The sequence below is a fragment of the Falco punctatus genome (genome assembly GCF_963210335.1).
Source record: "Falco punctatus genome assembly, chromosome: 1".
In the NCBI taxonomy this organism is placed as follows: Eukaryota; Metazoa; Chordata; class Aves; order Falconiformes; family Falconidae; genus Falco; species Falco punctatus.
In genome coordinates, this window is record NC_137580.1 from 116726656 (window position 1) to 116741403 (window position 14748).

The window sequence follows — 14748 nt, forward strand, 5'->3', positions numbered from 1 at the left end:
CCCCCCGTGTGCCTCCGGTGTCCCCTGCCTTGCCCCCCCGTGTGCCTCCGGTGTCCCCCTTCCCACGCCTTCGGGGCTCTCGGTATCCCCTGCCCCAAATTCCTTGTGCCTCGCGGTCCCCTGGCCGGTGGTCCCCGTTCCCCGTGCCCCCTGCTCTGCACCGCGGGGTCCCTCGGCGTTGTCACCAGTGAGCTCCCGGGTGCCTCAGTGTCCCCCGCCTTGCGCTGCCGGGCGCCTCGGTGTCCCAGCCCCTGCTCTCCCGAGTGCCTTCACATCCCCTGCCCCGCGCTTCTGGGTCCTGCAGTGTCCTCTCCTCTGTCCTGCGCCCCCGAGTACCTCAGTGTCGTCTCCCTGGTCCTGCTGTCCGTCTCCTTACGTGTCCCTGTCCCGCTTCCCGTGTCCCTGGATGTCCCTGCGCTGCGCGCCGTGTCCCTGGACGTCCCCGTGCCTTTCGCTGCCCGGCCCTGAAGGCTCCTTGCCGAGTCCCTGGATGTCCCCGTGCTTTTCCTGTCCCTGTCCCTGAAGGTCCCTTGCCGGGTTCTGGATGTCCCCGTGCCTTTCGCTTCCCGTCCCCCGCCGGGTCCTTTGCTCTCCCCTCCCTCTCCCTGCCCTTCCGGGGACCTCGGCGCCCTCTCCCTGTCCTCCTCCCCGCGCCTGCCGGCGTGTCCGTGCCCGCGGCGTGGGACTCACCCACGCACTCGTTGGCCTCCCGGGCCGTCGCTCTCTGCCAAGGCCGGTCGTAGTGGAAGGGCTTGCAGCGGTCGCACTCGGGGCCGGCCGTGTTGTGCTTGCAGTCGCACACCAAACTGTCGTCGCGGTCACGGACGCAGCGCGACGCGTGGCCGTTGCACTTGCATCGCCCGCCGACCTGCAGGTCGGAGACGGCGTAGAAGTAGGAATCGCGGGCCAGCTCGGAGTCATCCTCGCTCTCGTCGCCGAAGGTGTGGAGGCGACTGAAGGTCACCCTGATGTCGGTGGCCGTCACCCAGTCCTGCAGAACGGGCGAGTTGTCGAAGTCGTGGGCGGTGGGGCGGCCGTCCAGGGTGCTGAAGGCGATGAGGCCGCCGGAGAGGGGCCGCACGTCGGTGTGCGAGTCGGTGCAGACCGCCTCCTGCTCGTTCTGCTTGGTGATGGCGGCGCGGCTGGGCTTGTTGTACATCTTGCGGCACTGCGTGGAGTAGAACTGGAAGGGCACCCAGGTCTTGCCGTAGTCCATGGACTTGTGGATGGCCATGGACTCGGGGCGCGGCGAGCAGAACTGCAGGCTGACGTAGGTCACCTCGAATTTCTTGCCCAGGGAGAGGGTGAGGGTGACGTTGTGGGGGTACTGGACATAGCTGTCGGACTGCCAGCAGGTCAGGTTGTGCGGGTTGTTGAGGTCGGTGAGGAAGGAGGGCGGGTGGGCGCGCTTGGGGTCGGAGGCGTTGCAGAGGTGGCAGGAGCGGATCTGCTCCTCGCCCTTCTCCGTCACCACGCAGTACCGCGACGGCGGCTTCCCGCAGGTGCTCGACACCTTCACCTCCTTCCCGAAGGCCGAGTTGACGAAGTCGGGGATGCAGCGGCGGGGCAGCCCGTGCTCGTCGTAGCAGGGGTCGGGCTGAGCCGTCTGCACGGCGAACATGCTCACGCCGTGGTAGCCGCCGCGCAGGGGCTGCGCCAGCCACGCCGCCGCCAGCAGCAGGGCCAGCGGCGCCTCCGCGCCCCTCCGCGCCATCCTGCGCAACCTCCGCGCGGCGCGGGCAACCGAGGGAGCGGAGCCGCCGCTCGAGCGCGCAGCTCCGCGGGGCGACTCGGCTGAGGGAGGCGGTGCGGCGGCTCAGGGAGCGCGGAGCATCGCCCGCCTCGCGGCCAGCCCCGCGGAGAAAGGGGAGACCACGGCGGCGGCGGCACCACAAAAGTGCGGCTGGCGGCGGGGCTGGGTCCCGCCTGCCTCCCGCCCCGGCTCTCGCACGGAGAATGACTGGCGGTCCCAGCCCCCGCCGCGTTTGAGGTCATGCTAAAGGAGTGACATCGCGCTCAAGGAACAGAACAACGACATCCACTGGCGGCTCAGCCAGACACACGCACAGGCCTCGGGGAGGGCGGGGGGGGGGGATGGGAGAGGGACGGAGCCCGCCCCGACACCGCGGCGATGGGCGCCAGAGCCGCCGAGGGGCTCCCGAGCCGCCCCGAGGAGCCGGGCAGGGGCCATCCTTCCCCGCCCACACCTCTGGGCCCCCGACCGGGCCGGGGGAGGCCGCGGCTGCCTGCGCCCCAGCAGCTGAGGATGCTCCGAGGGCATGGGGCGGGGAGGAGGGGCGGGCAGCGGCCGGGAGGAGCCCCCCGCCTACCTGCGGGGACGCCGAGGGCGACAGGATCGGGCCCTCTTCCATGCGGTCGCTGCTGGCCTCCCCTTCTCCGCCGGGCCACGTAGCGCCTGACCCCCCGAGCCGGACCGCGATGGGGGCCCGGGGCAGAGCCACCATCCAGGGCGGGACCCCGTGGCCCGGGTCGCTCCCGGACACCGGCCCGCTGCGGGGGGGCTCCCCGCGGGTCTCGGCCCGGAGCCTTCGCCCCGGGAAGAGAAAACCCGGTGCCGGCGAGGTTTAACCAGGGGAAGTGTCGAGTCCTCGGGCACGACACGGGGGCTAAGGGGCCTGAGGACCCGCGGCAGGTCGTGTTAGGGGGCTGATCTCCGTTTCCCCGGCGCAGCCCCGGGTCCAGCCCGGGCACAGGAGCTGCGCCGCGCCCCTTGCCGCTCTCCCTCGGTTTGCAGCTTGTCGGCGCCCCCGTTCAAGCGAGGAAGGGGTTAAAGGACGGCACCTGTCCCGCACCGGGCCATGCCCCGGCCCCGGGCTCCCGAGCGAGCAGCCCCCCGACGGCCGCCTCCCTCCTACCCCGGTGATGCCGGCCGGGGGCACCCGCTGCCCCATGGGACGGTACCGAGATCCCGGAGGGATGGTCCCGGGAGAGAGCGGAGGAGTTTCCCTCCCGCGGCTCCCTGCCGCCCTGCTCACCCCCCTTCCCTCCCGCCTTGATTAAAAGGGCACTTTTATTTTTCCAACGGAGGTGCCCTCTCTCGGAGCGCTGCCCACCCGTGTCACTCAAGCCTTGGCACGGCAGCGCCGTCCCTCCCCGGCGAGCCCCGGCAGGGCTGCCCGAGGGGACGGGGGGCTGCCTGGGCAGTGGCGAGCCCCAGGCCGGCCTCCGCCCCCTCCCCTCCGCCCGCCCCTCTCCCCGCTTTGAATTCCTTGCCACCGAGCTGAATAAAAGTGGTTGTTGTAAATTGAATTAGTGCCTGATTAATCTGCTCCCGGGCCTGCTAGCCCAGCGGGACGTCTTTGGCAATGCAACCGCCTTCCCTGCAGGGCAGCGGGGCTCTGCAGCCTCCCTGCCCCCATTGCTTCTCCCCGGATCCCCCCGACTCCCACCCCCAGCACCGCCGCTGCCGGGATTTGTTAACTCTTCCCCGGGAAACAGCCCCTCCGTCCTGCTCCCAGAGCCCTTGCTGCTCCTCTGCCGGAGGGACGGGGTGGAGGGGGGTGTCTGTGGGGATGCGAACAGCCCGGGGCTGGGGGGTCCCAGTCCTGCTGCTCCCACCCGAGCCGCCCAGGGACCCCGACGCCGCCTGGCGCACCCGGGACACACATGCACAGTCCCGGTGGATCCCAGCCCCGCAGAGATTTTTCTCCCCGCTCTTGAATTGCAGCCGGATTTGCGGGGGGGCGGGGGGAGTGGAAGGTGCTGCCGTCTGGCTCGGGGGGGTACCCGAAGGAGGGAGGGGGCAATTTAGACCATACTGTCCCGGACCGTCGGGGTCAGAACGGGGAAGCGGCTGCGGGAGACCCCCGGGGACGCACCCGGCATGGGATGGGATGGGATGGGATGGGATGGGATGGGATGGGATGGGATGGGATGGGATGGGATGGGATGAGACGGGGGCAGGCTGTGACCCCCGAGCCTGCCCAGGGGACTCCAGCCGGTGAGCCCGGCGGTCCTCCGGGACAGCGCTCGCTGCCCAGCCCCGGAGCCGCCCGGCTGTACCCGAGGGCCGCTTTGCCCAGCCGGGAGCCCCAAATCCGGACCATAATCACCCCCCACACACACTGGTGCCTACTACGGGCATACCCGCTCGTCGTTTTTGAGCCCCCGCTCTGCCCGCTCGGCGCTTCTGCTCCGGCCACGCGTGTCCGAGACCAGCCCTTCCCCGTGCGAGGCGGGACGGGGCGACCGGCTCCCGTGCCAGGGGGACACACACAGGGGGCCGGCTCGGAGCGCGGCAGGTGCCGCTGCGAGGACCAGAGTTTTTCCTGGGAAAGATGCGGTTTTGGCTCCGGTTGCCCCCGCTCCCCCGCGACCCTCTCGCCGCCCCCGGCCTCCAGAATGCTACCAGGCCCCGGGCGCAGGGCAGGGCTGAAATTCCAGCGTTTCTTTAAAATCCGGGAGGGTTGTTAAAGGGCACCCCCCGGCCCCTGCAGCCCTCACGGTTCTATCCCGCCTCACAGCAAAAAATGGGGGTGTGGGGGTGTGTTTAAGAAAACCTGCCCCACGCTAACCTCCCTAGCCATCCCGAGGTGCTGCTTAATCCCATTAGCAGGGTGTTAATTTAACAACCATCCGGCGCTACCGGGCGCGGGGGGACGGTGCTGCCCGGCGGCCGGGGCGCGGGCTGCGGCACTCGCCTCCCTCCTGCCCTTCTCGCTGGGTTTATTCGGCGTTTCACAACCCCCGGGGTTTGTAATGGCTCTTGCGGTCATTAACGTGATTTACTGAGGCTTTCCTCTAATTACCTCGCCCTCCAGCTATTAAATGCATGTAAGCAGCTCCGCGGGGACCGAGGGGCAGCTCCCCGAGGCCCGGTGCCGTGTCTGTCCGCCTCTCCGGGGCAGGGGGGTCTGGGGCGATCCAGGGAGGGTGCAGTAGGAGGGATGCTCGGGGCATCAGGCCATGCTCCCCCCTCGGCTCGCCCCCCGCTTCGGATGTAAGTTTCTTGTCATTAAGCACCAGCGAGTCCCGGCCCTGCCCTGGCCCGGAGAGGGACGGGTCCTTGCCGGCCCCAGCCCCGGTGCGACCCCGCTGTGCTTTCGCTCTCGCCGGGGTCGGAGCATCTCCGGTATCTCCACCGGGGCGGGAGCACAGCCAGTACCAGCACCGGGGCCAGAGCATCTCTGGTACCTATACAGGGAGCGGAGCATCTTCGGTATCTCCGGCACCTGCACCGGGAGCGGAGCATCTCCGGTCCCTACACCGAGCACGGAGCATCTTCCGTATCTCCGGTACCCGCACCGGGAGCGGAGCATCTCCGGTATCTGCTCGGCCGGGGAGAAGCCCCGGTGAAGGAGAGAGGCGAGAGGCTTTATTTGAACCCCACCGAGGGCAGCCGGCACAGGCGGCCCCGGCGCTGAGAGCCTGTTTTAAAAGTCAAATCGCTCCGGGCGCCGGAGCTAGTCCACCTCCCCGGGAACAATGCGCTGCCCCCGGCCCACCTCCCCCGCCACCGCCCGGCCTCGGGGTCTGGAGGAGGGAGGGGGAAACCCAACCCCAATATCTGGGGGCCGTCCCCCCGGCGGGGACCGGGAGCGGCTGGAAAAGCAGAGAAGACCCGGGTTGAAATAATCAGGAGCGATTTATTCCCCTGGAGTGACAGTTCTTTTGAGCAGTTGCCGAATGGCAGTTTCTGTCTTTCTGAAAGCTTTTCTTCCAGATTCTGTTCAGATTAGGCTGGGGAGATGAATGAGGCCATTATCCAGCCCAGTAGCTATTCTGAAATGCCAAATTAATTACCAAGGGCTAAATCAAGGCGATGGGGGCTGGAGGCCGGGGGGGGGGGGGGGGGGGGGGGGGATGGGGCGGCGGTTTGAGGTGTGAAAATATCTCTGCGATCTTTTAAACCCGGGCACCGGCGGCGCACCGGGCTGCCACCCCCCCCACCCCCCCCGGCTCACTTCGCAGGTGCGGAGGACATCGACTGGAGCGGGCGGGGAGACCCCGCGGGGTCCCACTGCGGCTGCTCCCTCCCCGGCTCCGGCACGGCCCCGCCGGCTGCCGCATCCCTTCGCCGCGGGCACGGCGGGTCCCCGGGCAGGGCGCAGCCGCCGCTCGCTCTGGTCGGATGCTCAGGGCTCTGGCCGGTGTTCCCCCCCGGCTCTCCCTACAAGGGTCGCCCCTACCTGTCCCCCCGGCCACCCCCGGGGGTTTGCCAGCAGCCGGGGGGATCTCGTGATTCCCTGGGCTCCCACGGGCCGGCGCGGGGATGCGCTAAGCGAAGCCCGGTCTCTTCTGGCGGGGCGGGGGTGGCCGCGGTGGGGGGCGGAGGGCGAGAGAGAGTGGGTGGCAGGGCTGCTGTCCCGGCCTGGCACGGGTCGGCCTGGCCTAGCTCGGACACACCTCCGAGAAACGGGAGAAAGACCGGTCGGTTACCCAGGATGTCCCAAGGGAATTCGGCAGGACGGCAGCGCTGGTTGTCCCCGGACTGGTGTCCCTGCCAGCACAGCTCACATTTGCACGACATTCAATCCTCCACCCTAAAGCTCTTTGGCTCTCGGTGGACGTTTGTTATTATTGTTGCCCTAATATTTACTTTTTGCTCCCAAGCAAGTGTAATTTGTGCATAAACACCTGATCGCTTTGTAGATCACTGGCCTGGAATCCACTTTGCAGGTCCCGTGAAAGCACACCTCTGGCTCCTCTCATTTATGCAGAAAAATTGGCAAAAATTTTATGAAAAAAAAAAAGTTTAAGGAACAGTGGGTAGAGCCTGACTACCAGTTTTCGGTAGGGGGAGAGGTGGGCATGGGGTTGGCGCTGAACCTTCTGCAGCAAATGCACATGACTGGTGACATCCTGGCTCAGCGGCCGAAACCCTGGGCAGAACTGCTGGCAGCGACCAGAGCAGAGCGAGGCAAGGCTTTTCCTTACACTAGACAGTCCTTGCAAACGAGGAATAAGCAACGAGCAGATTTCCCAGGGGCTGAGAAGTGGGCTGTAGAAGGAATCAAGCCTTTAATGTAAATTGACCGTGGCTGGCAGAGACCACTGAACACTGGGCTATTCAGCATCTCTGTGAACCTCTAATGATCAACTCAGTTTTCAATTATACACCCAGAATTGCCACCAAGTGAGATAAGCCTCTGGAATACTATATTTTCTCTTGCAAAATGTTTTCTTTAGAGCAGGCAGACTGGAAAGCTTTGTGTGTAATATTTGATTTATTTTCAGCAGAGCAGCCTGACACCCAGTAGCCTGGAGAGCTCCCAGCTGTACCAAACAGGTACGGGAATGGCTCACACACACCTGGGGACTCGCAGGTGGATTCAGCCACTGCTGGGAGCTGCAGCAGTGTGGGTACCAAATATACCCAAGAAAATAGAGGCACTCCTTGATGGTAAAATTGTTAAACACTGTGATTTATTTGTGTGCTTCTCTGCAGGAACAATGGTTTAATTTGTATGGGTGCAGATGTAGCACAACAAAAATTAATGTGGCTTAGCTGGAAAATGCTGCCAGATTCTGTACATGGGACATACTGCCCAGGTATCATCAGGGTGAGAAAGTGGACGTTACATGGCATGACCCATAAATGTGCACGGACCTTCCAGACTTCAGTTGCTCATGCATCCCAAAGAAGGTTACCCTATATTTTTAAGCTATTTTCAGGGGAAAATTGCCTTTCTGAGCAATATATTACAGTGGGAGGGACAAGAGGAGCACAGTGACCTTACAACAATGTTCTGAGCTCAATGGGGATAAAAAATACCAGAAGTGAGTTAGGAGCTCAGTGTGCTGGGAACGTCCTGGCACAGCTGAAGAAACCTCGTGGCAATGAATCAGTGGAGGCCTGGCAGGACCACTTGCACCCATGGACAGGAGAAACCCTGTATATCTCTGGGCACCAGTGGTGTAACCCAGATTTCATGGATCTAGAGGGCTCTGTTGCCAGGCTGAGATATGGGAGATGTGAAGAAAACAGGTTTTGGCTTGGAGGAGGCAGATTCTTGTACAAACTTTGCTGAGGATCTGCATGGGGAAGAGGGGAGGGGGACATTCAGGTTATTCAGTAAAATGTTTCATCCAAAGAGACTTCTGCTGATTTTCTGGGGCTTTGGGAAGGCACAGTGCAGTAAACCATTCAACAAAAATGAGCAGTGTTTGTCCTGCACATCTTCAGCAGTGCAGCAGAAGCCATTCTGCAGATCTTATTGTTAGATGATCAGAGCATCCACTTGGATCTCGGGGGACCTAGGAGCAAATCCACCCTTTGCAAAGGACTTTCTACTAGTGTTAGGGCTCTTCTCTTTATATCAAATATTTGTGGCCCTGACTTATAGAGGGACATCAGAGTAACTCACAAATCCCTGCTGTCCCAGGTCTCTGGAGGCAAACCTACCTGAGGACCCCAGGCTCTGTACCTGCCTAAAAGACCACCCAGCCCAGTTCCCATCCCCTGCCTTAAGGCTGCTTGGGACTCAGGGTGAACATCTCTGCCCAAACCCAACTCTGGCTGCACACCACATTTTGCGCAGGGGTTTAGTGTCTCCACTCCAGCTGCCCCTCCGCCCCCCATGGAAGGAGGCTTTGGGGTGTGCTGGCTTTCCCATCTGTGCTGGTTGCAGCCAACCCAGACTTGGTGGACTCCAGCGCTTTTGCTACTGCTGCTGGCCCTGGCTGTCCCTTGGGCAGAGGGATGCCACCGCCCCGGCACGGGCTGCCCCACAGTGACTGCTGCCTTCCCGTGCTGAGGAAGAGCCTGGCAGGGATCCCTGCTCTCATCTATGGGTAATTGGCAGCAAACGGAGCAGAAGGGAAGACACTCAGGGTGGGCTCCTTGGGTGCAATCTGACCTCCACAGCCATCAATCGTCCTTGACAGATTTTTTTTATTATTTCTACTTCTTCTTGTAAGTGCTGTGGCTCTGCAGGGAGCAACAAAAAGTTTCTTTGCTTCCTGCAGAGAAGGAAAGCCAAGCAAGAGCTGAGCAGGGCTTCCCTGCCCAACCGGTGCTGCCTGACACGACAGCTTGAAGCAGTCCTGGGCACCGTGAGCTGCCTGCTGTTCCTTTGGGCAGAAAACTCTGGGCTCTTTTTGGGGAGGGTAACAACAAAGTCTTTTCCTTTTGAGTTTAAACCAGTATTACTCACAGAAAACTGATATTTTTTTTTACTCGCTGCTTTGACTGACTTTAGCAAAATTTGACCAGCAACTCAAACACAGGAGATCTGGTGCCAAGGAAACTCAGATGGAGAGACAAACCAGTTAGTGTTATGGCAGTGGCCAAATGTTGCCCAGAGCAAGGGTAGAGTAGCCAGAACTGTGAAACCACAGCCTTGCTAAGGGCAGGGACATTGCAGTAGCAATGAGCAATGAACAATGTTCCTTTAAAATAATTAATGTGAGCAGACATGATTCCTCACCTACATTACAGAAATGTTTGCTGGGCACAATGAACACTGTTGAGATCCATCCAACCTGCAAGTTCCTTTGGCTTTAGCATGAGAAAATGGCCCATGTAGAGACTTTCTACCTTGAGAGGCATAGTTTAGGAGAATGAAAGATCATAATTTTATATAGGACCTGTGAAAGACTGGGGAGCTGAAATGCTGATCTTCTTGCTGGGAATTTTCCTCCCCGTTGATTCAGAATAGAGCTGTGAAAAGGAATTTGATCTTCTTAAGCCGGTGTAAGGTGAAGATGGAACCTGGGCAGAGCTTCAGGGGGAGAGGGAGGGTGCATGGCTGAGGCTGGGACCAGGGCAGGCAGGGCTGGGGATATTTCAGCTACCTAAGGAGCAGGATTATTGAATCATGGGTCCCCAGAGCTTCTGAATTCCCACCACCTAGTAACTCCCTTTGCCAGGTAATTAATTCTTCTCCAACATTTGCTTTGCAGTGACAAGTGGGCTCATGGGGCTCAGCTCCATTTGCAACTGTGGCAGTCCTGGGACAGGCTCTGTTTCAGCATTGAAACTGAAGGGGGTGTTTTGCTGCTTCCTTTGTTTAAAAATAATAATAATAAAATACATTCCAGAAAGCATCCTGTTCCCTTAGGGAAGAAGTGGAGGATCTGTAGGGGCTGAGCCAGCCGGGCTGGGTTTACCCATGGGTCTGGGCAAAGAGGGTCATGCAAACAGCCATCCAAGTTTTGGGTTTATATCTTCCTTAAGCAAAGCATCCTCTTGACATGAGAGAGGGCACAGTGAGTGCTGGGGGGCTTCCAGCACCCCCAACTCATCTTTGCAAAGGGAGACTGTCGAGACCGTGCTGGGACAAGTGCTGGCCTGGCCCCGTGTGAAGGCATGTCACCCCGGCAGGACAGCGGGAAACATGTTTTTCAGGAGCCTTACCCAGAGCGCTTTGCAGCATTCAGTCTCTTTTTGGCAGCCATCCTAACCTAATTATAAGTAAGTATGTATTAAGCTGGGATGAAGTGGCCTTCGAGAGGCTATAACCTTTTAATAGGGGAACTTGTGGTAAGGCAGCGGGAGAGCGGCTCAGGCTGGGCAGCGAGACGTCGTGTGAGCCCCGGACACGGTGTTTTGGGGATGGGGCCAACAGTTCTATCAGAGGAACCTGCCTGCGTCTCCCTCCCGAGGACACGGAGCCCTGGCCCTGCTTCATCCCAGGGCTGGGTTTACACAGAGACCCCAGCTATGCTGGGCTGCCCACCCCAGTGCCAGGGCAGAGCTCCGGCGCCTTACCTCAGGGCTGTCCCCACACTTCCAGCCATTATCAGTGTCATTAATTAGTGTTGTGTCCATGCGAGAGTCAGCGATGGGGGCTGGATGCATCTGTGAGACCCCAGCCAACAAGTGCCACATTTGCCCAGGCACGGCATTCCCTGCACACCATCCTTGTGCTTTGGGGGTCTCCACCATCCCAAGCCCATCTGGACGACCCTTTGCCCCAGCTCACGGGGTGCCAGTGCCTGGTGGCGGGCACCACCCTGTCTCATCCAGCTCCCTTGCCAGGGCAGAGCAGCTGGGAGCGCTTGTTTGCAGAGCTGAATTCCTCGCTGTCGACTGCTGCTCAGCGGCACCGTCGCCTGCCTGTGAGCTGATCCCCGCTGCGCACGCCCTGGCGTGCCCGAGCACCGGGACTGCCGGCGGGGAGAGCGCCTGAGAAGCATGGAGGGGGATTGAGGCAATGGTGAGAGAAGGCAAGTGGGTGACCCTGGGTCAGCATCGGTTTCCCCAGATATCCAGCAGGGGAATGATGCTTGCACCCTTTTTAAAACTTTTTGCTGTCCACAGCAGAGTTGCAGTTCTCATCCTTTCTCCCAGATGCCTTAGTAACAAGGGGTTGGAGGAGGTAAAAGCTTCTTTTTCTCTCCTGGCATGCTCATACCCCATCCCTACCCTCTATGGCTTCAGTAATCCCCTATTGTTTTTCAGTGTTTGTCATGTGCTAGAGAAAAGCAAAACCATTCTCCCAGCACACTGCCTGGTTTTGTTTCTGCTGGAAAACAGCCTTCTCTCCAGGGTGCTGCTGCCTGTCCCCGTCACCCTGACCGATGCACACAGATGCTGCCCGTTGGAGGAAGGATTCTGGCTGTGACCACCTTGCACCCATCAAATACTGCACCAGGACCTCACTGCCTGTATCGCTGCTCCCTCCTCCTGTCCCTGACACAGGTCTACTGGTCACTTGGTGTCATCAATAGGTGCGCAGTGATGGATGCAGTAAAATGTTCCTGTGACAGTTACTGTATTGGTGTAGGCTGCTTATGTGCCACCCCGAAACATAGAGATGAAGGTACACAACTCTGCACTGCCTGAGATCCAGAGAGCACGGAGATATCTGCAACACATCCACCCTTGCTGGCCTCTGATAGACCAGGGGGGGTGCTTTTATAATCACCTCATTTGAAAACAAAAGGTTGCAAATCAGAGCCTAGAAACACTGATGGGACCTTGGATGGTCCCAAGCATTGAGTGGGTTTACCATAAATGTGAATTAGAGCATCAGGATGAAGCTAGCCACTGGGAGGGATGCAAACGTGACTGAAGTTTAAGGATTTAAGGGCAGCAGAGTATCCATGGGAGCCTCTTGCCTGGAGAGGTCTTGCAGTTGCTGTGGTCCTCACTCAGAGCTACTTGCTGCCCACCCGTGCACCTCCCTTTGTCCTGCCTGCTCTGTTCCTCCTGCCCTGTTGCCCCCAAAGGAGGGTTCCTGGGGGTCTGCTCCAGGGGTTTGCTGGATCACCTGGCAGAACAAGTGTTCTGGTAACTTTATAAAAAGCTCCCAAAGGCTGTGTGTTCCCTTGGTGAATGTGATGCAGTTTTGCAGCCCAAGAGAAATCAAGTGATATTTTGACCAGGGCTCAGGAAAACACTGTGGTTACAGCTGCTTGCTTTGGGCAGTGAGGTCTCCCTGGGAAAGCCTTATTGTGGTTGCTACCAGCTTGCAGGCAGTTCCTCATTTTGGTGACAGGCTTGCTGAACCTGGACTGGCAACAGCAAGTCTCAGCCATCCTCTACTGCCAGCTTCCTGGTCAACACATCCATCTTTTCCCACCCCAGGACCTGCAAAACACTGTCCACTGGGAATGTGGCTGTCTGCCCTGTCCCCTTCTCCTGCCCTTCACTCCCTCCCTGGGACTTATTCCAGCTTGGGGTCTGAAGGTAAGCAGACTGGTAGGGATCTCCAAAAGGATTGTGAGGTGCTGTTATTATCGTTTGCTTTCCCCAAAGCTCCCAGCATCCTTTCACCTGCAGCCCTCTAGAAAATGCCCTTAAAGCATGTGCTTAACATTAAATACATGGCCAAAGGCATGTTGGAATCAATGCGATTTCAGCAGCGTCTCATGGACTGGAGTGGGAGGTGAATTCCTGGCACGGAAAGGGCTCGCTGCCCGTGGGAGGTTTCCTCTGGGGATTTTGCACGTCGAGGGCATGTGCTGGAGGTTGTTCAGGAGACTGGGCACTGGCATTTCCGTGCCTCCTGTAACCCCTGCATATTCCCAGCCACTGCCAGGCCAGGTTGGGTCCTCTCCGGACCTTTGCCGAAAGCACCTCTAGCTTCAGGACAAAGTGGGATGGCTCCAAGCCTTTCCCACTGAAGGCAGCAGTGACCTCAGAGGACATTGCTGCTCCCTTGATGGCTCCTTTGACCCTGAGACCTGCAACCAGGTGCTGGGGCAGGCAGGCAGGGCTCTCCCTGGGCAGCATAGCCCTCCCCTGGTGGCACCGGCCAGCCCTGCCTGCCTGCAGCCTCTGTCCCTTGGGTGCCAGGGGACCCTGTGCCCGGCAGGTGAGAGCTCTGTCCCATTTTCGGTGAGATAAACCCTGCCTACCAATACCAGTTTCTCCTCACCGCTAATCCGGGCGTGTAATTCAGATGCCTGCAGAGGATGGTCAGTCTGTCACCTGGATGGGTGACTGCCACAGCTGATCAGGACAAGTGTCCCCTCTCCCAGTTCAGTTTATCCCAAGATGCATCTACAGTGGATTTGCATGGGGTGGCTATTTTTATGTAAAGCAAATAATAATAATAAAAAGATAATAAAAGGAATTCACGACAAGCCCCCCACCCCCCCCGCCTTGCCCTGTGACAGTCCCCCTGGGGCCCTGCTGCCACCTGCCGGGGTCCCAGCACCGAGCCACCGGCGCCAGCCCCGGGGTGGGGATGGGTCCTGCCCGGGGCGGAGGGGCCCCTCCAGGGTGCTGGGAAGCGGGGAAGCCACCGTCCTTGCTGTCCTGGGCCTGGCCCGCTCCTGCTGCAGGCTCATTTGAGAGCAAAACCACTGGAGAGCCCCAGCAGCCCCAGGCGCCCCCGCTGAGGAGCTTGGCTGTCCCCTGCTCCTCTGGGCTGTCACCTTCAGAAGGTTTTAGCACCGGTATTTGGGGAGGCAGGGCCCAGCTCCAGAGGGATGCAGGAACATGTGGCTTCTACTCACTGATTCAATTTTCAGATTTACAACTGATGCCTCACTTGTCCATCATAAAATGTGCATCCAAAATGTGCCTCTGCCTTTGGGCAACAGGGATGTGGGCACGGCTGGGTGGGTGCTGCCTCGAGGACTTCATGACTTCCTGGGCTGGAAACCAGGGAAGAAGCAGATGCTCCAGGTTCACAGCATCCTTCAAATGCTGCCGCCTCCACATCTGGATGTGTGAGCCACCCAGGAGTGTGGCTGGGTCCCCCCAGGGCTGGGGGTAGCACAGCACACTGCCAGCGTGAGACCAGCTCTGGTGGTTCCCCAGAAGGTTTGTTCAGCCCCACCATAACATGGAGTGAGGCCAACAGGTTATGGCCAAGTCTTCATCAAGTCTACATCCTGCGGTGCCCAGAGCAAGCTCTCTGATCCAGGCTGTGTATATATATATATATATATATATGCATATATATATATGTATATGTTGCTGCCAAGGGATTCACCAGGAGCTGAGATGCTCTGTTCAGTGGAAAGTGGTGGTGGCTCTGGAGGCTCAGAGGCGGCTTGGAGAGAGGATGCTGGGCAAGGGTCCCCGTGGCCACAGCTATCACGGTGCCCATGCACACCGCTCCCCCGGCACGCTGCCCCCAGGAAGGCTGCCAGGGCAGCCCCCTCCCTGGGGAGGCGCTTTCCAGGGGCGCACGGCCCAGCTGGGGGGGGCAGGGGTGCTGAGCGCGGTGCTCAGCCCCGGCCCGTCGCTGCAGTTCTCTGGCAGGACACAGGGTGGAAACCTCAGCCCGTGCGAAAGGCGCCGCCAGTCCCGGCTGCTGCCCGGGCTCTGCCCCCGACCGGGGCTGCCTCGCCGGGGCTCCCGGTGGCCCCCGGGGTGGTCCAGCCCAG

The 14748-nt window shown here is 60.2% G+C and overlaps 1 protein-coding gene across 1 annotated transcript in view; it reads right to left on the reverse strand.

The window, feature by feature from the left end:
- NTN1 (netrin 1) overlaps positions 1–4202 on the reverse strand; it is a 112162-nt gene extending 107960 nt beyond the window's left edge. Inside the window, exon 1 of the mRNA XM_080367233.1 lies at positions 691–4202. Within this exon, the coding sequence (XP_080223359.1) occupies positions 691–1714 (1024 nt within the window). The 5' untranslated portion in view covers positions 1715–4202. The remainder of the gene's footprint in view (positions 1–690) is intronic.
- Positions 4203–14748: the final 10546 nt, after the last annotated feature.